The sequence below is a fragment of the Portunus trituberculatus genome, chromosome 3, assembly GCF_017591435.1.
Source record: "Portunus trituberculatus isolate SZX2019 chromosome 3, ASM1759143v1, whole genome shotgun sequence".
NCBI lineage: Eukaryota > Metazoa > Arthropoda > Malacostraca > Decapoda > Portunidae > Portunus > Portunus trituberculatus.
In genome coordinates, this window is record NC_059257.1 from 4386870 (window position 1) to 4398001 (window position 11132).

The 11132-nt window shown below is 43.9% G+C and overlaps 1 protein-coding gene across 1 annotated transcript in view; it reads right to left on the reverse strand.

Moving 5' to 3' along the window:
- Positions 1–7670, reverse strand: part of LOC123509683 (E3 ubiquitin-protein ligase TRAIP-like) — a 14106-nt gene extending 6436 nt beyond the window's left edge. Inside the window, exons 1-8 of the mRNA XM_045264164.1 lie at positions 7418–7670; positions 5438–5577; positions 4824–4953; positions 2706–2788; positions 1442–1600; positions 832–945; positions 117–147; positions 34–84 (exon numbers count right to left, since the gene is read on the reverse strand). Of these exons, the coding sequence (XP_045120099.1) occupies positions 34–84; positions 117–147; positions 832–945; positions 1442–1600; positions 2706–2788; positions 4824–4953; positions 5438–5550 (681 nt within the window). The 5' untranslated portion in view covers positions 5551–5577; positions 7418–7670. The remainder of the gene's footprint in view (positions 1–33; positions 85–116; positions 148–831; positions 946–1441; positions 1601–2705; positions 2789–4823; positions 4954–5437; positions 5578–7417) is intronic.
- Between the last annotated feature and the right edge of the window lie 3462 nt (positions 7671–11132).

An 11132-nucleotide genomic window follows, 5' to 3' on the forward strand; every position in this document is an offset into this window, starting at 1 on the left:
CCCTGTACAATACAACTAGGTAAATACACTCACCATGGTCTCCTTCATGTTTCTAACCTCCTTCTGTGCTTCTTTGCTTCTCCTCTCCAGTGCTGTCATCTCAGACCTCATCTTACTCTGCCTTCAGCCACTGCCAAGGTCAGCTCCCTCAAACCACCCAGCACTCAGGGAGAGAGTGAGAGAGGGAAAGTTCCTTGAGAGAGAGAGACCAGAGAGCAGAGAGAGAGAGAGAGATTATGAGAGAGAGAGAGAGAGAGAGAGAGAGAGAGAGAGAGAGAGAGAGAGAGAGAGAGAGAGAGAGAGAGAGAGAGAGAGAGAGAGAGAGAGAGAGAGAGAGAGAGAGAGAGATGGACAAAAACACAAGAAGGAAATCAAAGTGTCACGCTTCAAAGTCTTGCTAGAGTGACCAAATAAATAAATAAATAAAAATGAACAAATAAATAACAAAATATTAAAAAAAAAAAAAAAAAAAAAAAAAAATATATATAAAGAAAAATTTACAACCAAAACAAATAAATAAATAATAATAAAATAAATAAATAAAAATACCTCAATTTTTATAACTAAACCAAATAAAACTTAATTAAAAAAAAAATAAAAAGATACATAATAATAATAGTAAAATAAATAGTAAGAGTAAAAGATAGTATAATAAATAGTTCTAGTAAATAAATAGTAGATTAAATAGTCTTGCAATAGTAAATCAATAAATAGTACAATAAATAGTCGAGTACTAATAAATAAACAAATAAAGATAAATGAACGATAAGATAGTCAAATTGTACAAGTCAACACCACAACACCAACACAAGGGTCATCACCAGCACTCACTGTTTCAGAATGGTGCAGAAGGTAGCAATGTTCCTGGCACCACTGGGTCCTCCCGCCTCACTGTTCACCATCATAGTCACCTCCTCCGTTGTGCCCTCCAGGACTGTTGACATGCTGCGGTGGTGATGATGGTGGTGGTGGTGGTGGTGGTGGTGGTGGTGTGGTGGTGGTGAGAGACACTTTTAAATCATATCACAGAAAATTGTATAGTTTTTTTGTGGGAGAAATATATTAGGAATGGATTTAAAAACAAGCTTAGTGGTAGTGGAGAGAAAGAGAAAGAGAAAGAGAGAGAGAGAGAGAGAGAGAGAGAGAGAGAGAGATTAATAAATTAGGTGTGAATTTAAAAACATGCTTAATAGTGGTGGTGGAGGAAAAACAGGAGGGATGTGGATGAAGGAATTAAAGGCAGATGTGAAGGAGGAGGAGGAGGAGGAGGAGGAGGAGGAGGAGGAGGCAAAGTAGGGTAAAATACGTATTAAATAAAAAAAATTAAAAACACAAAATTACTCACAAAAAACAGAACAAAATGACAACAATACTCTCTCTCTCTCTCTCTCTCTCTCTCTCTCTCACTCTCTCTCTCTCTCTCTCTCTCTCTCTCTCTCTCTTTTGCATGAGGCTGAGTGTTTGCTTGAGTTTCTTGATCTCCTCCTTCATCTTCTTGGAGTTGGCCACAATGTTGTCAGTGTACATCACCTGAGTCTTCAGGGCCCGGATCTGTGTCTCCTTGTCCGTCAGAATGCTCTCCTTCGCTCGGAACTCCTCCCTGCAAACACAGAGCAGTAATAGTGGTAGTAGTAGTAGTAGTAGTAGTAGTAGTAGTAGTAGTAGTAGTAGTAGTAGTAGTAGTAGTAGTAGTAGCAATGGTTGTGGTCCAGTGGTGTTCTGGTACTAGAGAGTGAAGGGAAAGGTACAACTAAACCAGGTCTAACTAAATCAAAAGTCCCAGAAGAGTTACGTGAGAGAGAGAGAGAGAGAGAGAGAGAGAGAGAGAGAGAGAGAGAGAGAGAGAGAGAGAGAGAGAGAGAGGAGGAGGAGGAGGAGGAGGAGGAGGAGGAGGAGGAGGAGGAGGAGGAGGAGGAGGAGGAGGAGGAGGAGGAGGAGGAGGAGGAGGATGGAGATGAACATGGAGATGGAGATGGAGGTGGAGGAGGAAGAGGAGGAAAAGGAGAAGGAAAAGGAAAAGAAGGAGGAAAAGGAAAGAAGAAGAAGAAGAAGAAGAAGAAGAAGAAGAAGAAGAAGAAGAAGAAGAAGAAGAAGAAGAAGAAGAAGAAGAAGAAGAAGAAGAAGAAGAAGAAGAAGAAGAAGAAGAAGAAGAAGAAGAAGAAGAAGAAGAAGAAGAAGAAGAAGAAGAAGAAGAAGAAGAAGAAGAAGAAGAAGAAGAAGAAGAAGAAGAAGAAGAAGAAGAAGAAGAAGAAGAAGAAGAAGAAGAAGAAGAAGAGGAGGAGGAGGAGGAGAAGGAGGAAAAGGAAGAAGAGGAGAAGAGTGAGGGCCACAACCACATGCTAAGATGGCCATGCACCATACACCACACAGTACGCACACACTGGAGATGGGGCCACATGAGCATAAAGCCCAGGCCCTGTAAAACTACAACTAGGTAAACACACACACACACACACAGATATTTGGGTGTCTCCCCTTTGACGTGTAGGTGCTGTTCACCTAGCAGTGAGTAGGTACAGGATATAAATCGAGGAGTTGTGACCTTGTTGTCCCGGTGTGTGGTGTGTGCCTGGTCTCAGGCCTATCTGAAGATCGGAAATAATGAGCTCTGAGCTCGTTCCGTAGGGTAACGTCTGGCTGTCTCGTCAGAGACTGCAGCAGATCAAACAGTGAACAGTGAACAGTGAACACACACACACACTCACCTCAGAGCTACAGCCTGACTCTTGGACATGTCAGCTTCATCCTTGTGTTTCTTCGCCTCCTGTTCCTTAAGCTTCAACTGGAACTGGAAACACAACAACACATAAACAACCTCAAGCTTCAACTGGAACTAGAAACACAATCTCAAGCTTCAAATGGAACTGGAAACACAATCTCAAGATTCAAATGGAACTGGAAACACAACACAACACAACCTCAAGCTTCAACTGGAACTGGAAACACAACACAACACAACCTCAAGCTTCAACTGGAACAAGAAACACAACACAACACAACCTCAAGCTTCAACTGGAACAAGAAACACAACACAACACAACCTCAAGCTTCAACTGGAACTGGAAACACAACACAACCTCAAGCTTCAAATGGAACTGGAAACACAATCAACACAACCTCAAGCTTCAACTGGAACTGGAAACACAACACAACACAACCTCAAGCTTCAACTGAACTAGAAACACAACACAACACAACCTCAAGCTTCAACTGGAACTGGAAACACAACACAACACAACCTCAAGCTTCAACTGGAACTGGAAACACAACACAACACAACCTCAAGCTTCAACTGGAACTGGAAACACAACACAACACAACCTCAAGCTTCAACTGGAACTAGAAACACAACCTCAAGCTTCAACTGTAACTGGAAACACAACACAACACAATCTCAAGCTTCAACTGGAACAAGAAACACAACACAACACAACCTCAAGCTTCAACTGGAACTAGACACAACACAACACAACCTCAAGCTTCAACTGGAACTAGAAACACAGCAACACAAACAAGGGAAGCTCCAGGAAGGTAGGTTAGGTTAGGTTAGGCTTACACATTTCAGAAGCTGTTTCTAAGCCTAAATATTTACTGTTATTATTATTACTATTATTTTTACAAGGGAAGCTCCACAAATTTATTAGGCCTATACCTGTGTAAAAAAAACCTATATATTTACCTGTCATTATTGTTCTATTTATTATTTTACAAGGGCAGTTCCAGAAATTTATTAGGTCTACATATGGTGGTTAGGCCTATGTGGCAGTACCTGTATCAAAGAAGCCTAAATATTTACTGCTATCATTATTTTTTTTTTTTATTTCTCTCTTTGTAGTTAACCTCTAACTTCAATTCCTTACTTCTCACTATACAAACTCTCACCACCTTGACTGACTGACTCATTTATTCCACCAGTAAATAAATCCACTTCTTTCATTCCTTCCACTTGGTTTTATTCTAATCTCTAGTTACAATCTATTCCCTTTCCTTCCACTCTATACCACGTCTTATACTCCTCCACCACCACCACTATTTCTTTCATTCCTTCCACTTTTAAACTCTCCACTTTAACTTTTTCTTAATCTCTAGTTACAATTTATTTTCTTTCCTCCACATATATATAAGTCTTCCACTTTATGCCACCTCTTACACCCTTCCTCCACCTTCACTATTTATTTCATTCCTTCCACTTTTGAAACACTCCACTTGACTTTATATCTCTAGTTATAATCTATCCATTTTTCCCTCCACATACACACAAGTCTCTCCTTCTATACCACCTCTTGTACCCTTCCACCACCACCTCTGACCACCTCCCTTCTACTCTTAGTTATCTTCTTCCACCTTTATCTCAAGCTATATATTTCTCTTCACATACTCTATACTACCTCTTACACCCCTCCACCACCATCACCACCAATGCTCTTCATACCCCTCCCTCCTCCACTTCCACCTTCTTTACTATCTTTTTATCTCAACTCACAATCTATTCCCTTTTTCAACTTACTCAAGTCTTCCACTGTATACCACCTCTTGCATCCCTCCACCACCACCACTACTGCTCCTCATACCTCTCTCTCCTCCGCTTACACCTTACTTGCCTTTCCATCTCAAGTTACAATCTATTTATCTTTTTCCTCCACATACATAAGTTTTCCACAGTATTATCTCTTGTAGTCCTCCACCACTGACACCTTCCTTCCTCCACTTCCAGTCTTTCTATCTCAAGTTACAATTCCCTTTTCCCTCCACATACTCATACACAAGCCCACCACCACCACCATCACCATCACCAACACTCCCCGTTCCCTCCCCTCCTGCACCTTCAGGTTATCTATTTGCTGCTGGAGGTTGTCGGGATCTGTCTCAATCTCTGAGTCCGTTGTCTCGAAGAACAGCTTAATCAGGGTCTTGTTTGTGGCCTTGGTGCGGCACTGAGGGCATGATTTGGACCTGTCAGGGTGAGAGAGTGCCAAAACTAAAGTAAATCAACAACAACAACAACAATAATAAGGACATGTCAGGCTGAGAGAATATAGAAAATAAAGTAAATAAACAACACACACACACACACACAATTACACTCAGCCCTCTCAGCCCCCAGTGAACCACCATACTACACCACAGAGGCTAAAACTTAGAGCTGGCCACATACACCCACAGCAAGGCCACACTAGGTCACTTTACACCTTGTTTGTCAGACTGTTCCCTACCCCACACCTACTCTAATAATTTTAAAGAGAGAGAGAGAGAGAGAGAGAGAGAGAGAGAGAGAGAGAGAGAGAGAGAGAGAGAGAGAGAGAGAGAGAGAGAGAGAGAGAGAGAGAGAGACTACTGATAAAAAAAAAAAAAGTTAATAATAAAAAAAATCCTTGTTTCTCAAAATATAGTGGAACACAAATAAGTTAAGTGGCTTGGTATCAAACACTCCACCTACACTTTGATCCACTCTATGATGCAGTGAGCGTGGAATGTGTGGCCACAGGGTGTTGCCAACACCTCCTGGTTCTGCACGATGATGTCCACACATATCATGCAGCTTACCCTCATCTCTGACTCTCCCTGGGGGCCACAAACCTGCAGAAAAGCCATCAATTAAAAAACAAGTCACGTGCAGTCATATCTATACTCTGTCAACGCCACACACCTGTACAAAGATAAAGAATGATCAAAACATGTCCAGCCTCATCCATACTCCCTCAAGGCCACACACCTATAACAACACGACAAATGATGGAACAGGTCATGCACACTCTCTCTCTCCCTTCCGTGTACACTCTCTATCAAGCCCGCAACACCCAACTGATGGAACAGGTCGTGCACACTCTCTCTCTCTCCCTTCCGTGTACACTCTCTATCAAGCCCGCAACACCCAACTGATGAAACAGGTTGTGTACACTCTCTGACTGCCACACACACTTTCCAAGAGACATGTATGTGTTCACTAACTTCCAACAAGTCCCCTTGGTTCACCACAGAGACAAAGGTTATTCTTTACAAGTTCACATGACGTACGACAATGTCCTCACACCATGCAGGACACAGCCTGGTCTTGCCCTCAACATTAAGGCTTTGTGTGAGGCCAGTCTGCCATGGCTGTAATGCTGCCACATTGTGCTGTGTCTTGGGCCTTTTCAAAGTCCAGTGAGCTGTGCACCACTCTGAAGCCTGTGTTGGCCCAGCAGTACATACTGTGTGTGTTAGTATGTTGGTTTCCAGTGGCAGTGTGGAGCAGCACATGGTCACTTATGCTGCACCTCCTTCACTCAGCCAATGAGAGCCGTGTGTGTTGTTTAAGGAGTACCACACCATCACTCACCATCATTCACTTCCACTCAATACTACATCTATTTTCAGCCAATTACTATGTGTGTGCACAACAGCAGGCTAGCCACAATGGTACTGAGAGTGACAGTGGCAGCCCAGTGCGGTGGATACAAGTTTACAGTGCAGCTACATCAGCATGACAACTTGGGTGCACATTTATTAAGATGGCACAGAGTCTTGCCCCACTGTTTAGGTTAAATTAAGTAATGTTAGTGTCTTTGTGGGGACATCCAGAGAACAAAGACCCCCCCCCACATAATTAGGTTAGGTTAGGCTAGTAGTGTCATTGAGGGGCCATCCAGGGAACAAAGCCTCACTCCAATAATTAGGCTAGGTCTGATACAGTAAAGAGACTAGAAATTCCCCAGATTCCACACAATAAAGTCTCACACTTAGGACAAATCATGGTGTCCAAATTTAAATTTAGCTTGCCTCACTCTAAAAGCCTGACTTCCAACCCTGTAGGTCCCCGACCCAGTGCGAGGAACTGTGGGGATGGGGGATGGGAGTGAACACCTATCATAAAGAATTATTAACATAAATATCAATGAACACTTAGTAAAGCCTTCATAGATTAATCTCACTGTCTGTTCTCTACTGAAGAAGACTGGTAGTTGGTTTGGAGGAGTTGCTCTTATTCACCAACACACTGCAAAACACACACACACACAACTATGGTCTGGCTACTCTAAAATGGCTCATAGATTTAAAATATTTTGTAGCTTATAGAGAATGTAATTGATTTGATGTGAATAATACTTGTTTTCTGTTGATCAACACATTTATTACAAGGATAGCTCACGGTTTTTCTCAAGATCTTACAAGTATGTATTCCCTAGGATACCATTCAAACCGAGACCCAGGAGACACTTTATTAGAATAGACAGACTATAGTGTCACCATTAACCTAAACTTGGACATGAGCTGCTTTCAATCACTACAACAGTAATGACACACATGACAAGGCAAAACACCCCGACAAGTAATATCATGGTAAAAAAATAATGAAATTTAAACCCGCTCAGATACTGTCACCCACACGGCTACTTGAAACACCTCAACACCAGCAAACAAAGGCTACTGTACTCACCACACGCAGCACAGAGTGAGCCCGAACACATCAAGGCTGCCTGACCAACCCTCACCACCTTTAAACCACTGCAATGTCGGTTTGAAGGCAAGGAATGGGAAATAATCAAGAGTACAATACTTCCTCCCCGTCACTGCACTCAAGGGAGCCGCTCACGACTCGCTGCTCACGCTCAGCTGCAACACAAGTTACAAAACAAACAGTGCTGCCACCTGCCACCTTGCCAACAAATGTTCAGACTTCAAACCCCGCCACGGACGTACCTTGATGCACCCTTTTCTGTTGTGGTAATATAAAACAGTGTGATGCACCAAATAAGAAATTTATTCACTTTACAATTCGTATCTTATGGACATCCCTTTACGCATCCCGCGACCCGCACACTCACCTCAAACGTGCACGGTGCAGGCCGCAGGGAACCTACAGGGTGACCCAAAATGAATGCAACCCATAAAAGTACCCACAACTGATACAAATGTGAATGGATTGAGTTTCTTTTTTACACACATCAACGTAAGATGATAACAATTAAGTTCTGAAAGTTTGAGTCATTTCGGCAGCGACGTTCAAAGGTATGCTCCAAATGTCCACCGCGTCGACGGAGACACTCCTGAATGCGCCATGCAAAATTGTTCACCACGCGGTGTCGTTACCACCATAGCCTACGTAATTCCCCATGGTCGCCTGCTGGCCTGCTGGTCACCCAGCCAGTCTTCCCAATTACGGAGTGAGCTCAGAGCTCATAGACCGATCTTCGGGTAGGACTGAGACCACAACACACACTCCACACACCGGGAAAGCGAGGCCACAACCCCTCGAGTTACATCCCGTACCTATTTACTGCTAGGTGAACAGGGGCCACACATTAAGAGGCTTGTCCATTTGCCTCGCCGCCCCGGGACTCGAACCTGGCCCTCTCGATTGTGAGTCGCGCGTGCTATCCACTACACTACGCGCTGTGTGTGTTACCTAGTTGTAGTTTTACAGGGCCTGTGTGTTCACTGTTTGATTTGCTGCAGTCTCTGACGAGACAGCCAGACGTCACCCTACGGAACGAGCTCAGAGCTCATTATTTCCGATCTTGGGATAGGCCCAGGCACACAACACACACCGGGACAACAAGGTCACAACACCTTGATTTACATCCCGTACCTACTCACTGCTAGGTGAACAGCACCTACACGTGAAAGGAGACACACCCAAATATCTACACCCGGCCGGGGAATCGAACCCCGGTCCTCTGGCTTGTGAAGCCAGCGCTCTAACCACTGAGCTACCGGGTGTGTGTGTGTGTGTGTGTGTGTGTGTCAATGGCGAGGTGTATAAATTATAAACACTGTACAGTATGAAATATACAATGCGAAAACTGAGATGTTAGGGAAGATGGAAAGATGGAAGGATAGAATGAGTATACAAGATAATTGAGGGTTAAACACCTTATACATACAGCCTTTTCATTGTTCACACACACACACACACACACACACACACACATTTCAGTAGGCAACAATCCTAGCCACACTTCACTGCGAAGTGGTTAGAGCGCTGGCTTCACAAGCCAGAGAACCGGGGTTCGATTCCCCGGCCGGGTGGAGATATTTGGGTGTGTCTCCTTTCACGTGTAGGTGGTGTTCACCTAGCAGTGAGTAGGTACGGGATGTAAATCGAGGAGTTGTGACCTTGTTGTCCCGGTGTGTGGTGTGTGCCTGGTTTCATTCAGGCCTATCCGAAGATCGGAAATAATGAGCTCTGAGCTCGTTCCGTAGGGTAACGTCTGGATGTCTCGTCAGAGACTGCAGCAGATCAAACAGTGAAACACACACACACCAGTTGTGTAGCAGTAACTACCATCATCTGATTATCATCACCAACAACACACAACATAACCATCCTCACCACGACACCATACCATGCAATCACCACACCACACCATACCACACAACCACCACTACCATCACCACCACACCACACCAAAAAACGGAGCTATATACATTACATAAGCCTATTGACCACAATACCGCACACACCGTCCACACCAATGCATCTTTTCTCCCAGCAGACCTGCCCCGCCCCGCCAGTCACTCGTTACCTCCGCCCCGCCAGTTAAGATCTCCATATTTAACGTAATATTATTGGATCGTGCATGTGTTTCTATTAAGTATTTTCGTGACTGTGGGTGTATAAGGAAGAGGAGGAGAAGAGACGGGAAGAAAAGAGGAGTATTAGTTAGCCAATATAAGTGTAAAGAAAACAATTGTATCTTAGGGTACATTTCTTTCTGCTTTATTAATGGAGTTGGCATTGTTTTGATATCTTATTTTATTGTACGTAAGGTAAAATGTAAGTTTGTAGGCCTCCAGCTTCGCTCACATGTACCCAACAGGCGAGAGTAATAAGGCTATGTGATAAGAGGCAAGGTACGTACAGTCAGACGGCAGGCTCAGCCGGTCGACTGACGCTCTGACGGTGCCGCCTCGAGGTTTGGCCTGTAGGTATGGCAGTTTTGGTCCGAGTAGTGCTCGGTTTACTCGGTTTTTGGATTTGAGTGAGTACTACTCGGTTTACTCGGTTTTCATAATTCAATTACATGTTCAATTTATGCGTTGAAAATGTAATACAGGCCTTCAAACTAAAGAGTAAAGATTTTTTTTTCGGTATTTTGTTGGGGAAGAAGGCGGTGCATGCCGCACAACCACCCAGACATTAATGGAATAGTCCAATTCCTAAGAACAAGCCTAACAGTGCCAACAGTCCAACACACGGGCTTGGGTGAAGGAAAGAGAGACCTGTACGAGTACACGACGAGTAGGCTTACTCAGTCAGTTCACAGTTGGCAGTTAGTAGTGGTGGGCAAGTACCGCTAATTTCAGTACCGGTACGTACCGGTACAAAAGAAACCGTTACCGATACTACCGGTACTGTACAGATACACACACACACACACACACACACACACACACACACACACACACACACACACGTGTGTGTGTGTGTGTGTGTATTGAAAATTGCCAATTTAAATATCTAGCATTTATCATTTCTATCTACATAAAGCAAATCACACAGCTCTTTCATAAATATTTTTGTAAAAAAAATTAAAATAAATATATAAATAAAAGACACACGGCCGTCTTCATAATATATTGTGGTTCCCTTTTAAAACGGATGGGAAATACCTGAATTATAGCAAACTAACATGAAAAAATAATTCGTAATGGTATGAATTGAGTGGTATGTAGCAGCAGCAGCAGCAGTAGTAGTTTAAGTAGAAATGCAATGGTAAAATGCCGGCCAACTGCAGTGTTACTGCACCGCCAGACGCCAGTCCGCCAGACCGCCACCCGTCCCGGCCACCGATCCGCCGAGTGGTGCCGACACATTATTCATTCTTAGCGGTAGGAAGCAGCAGAGTCCCGGCACAGACGCTAGACGGTACAAGCGTCAAGCGGTACCGGAAATGATGCCGGCATATTCAGTCGTACCAGTACAGACGCGTCTCGCCGAGCTACCGAGACAGCGCCGACGTGCCAGGGCAGCCAGTCGGTACCAGTGTGGAACGGTACCGAGAGTGATAATGACTCAATGTTACCGTCTTTCCCATCACCGCTCGCCTTGAGCCACCTCTACGCTGTATACAATTTGCTCAGTACCGTTTCGGCTATTTACCGGTACAGTACCGTTAAGGCACCCCAGTCCGTGAGCCGCGCTGCACTTG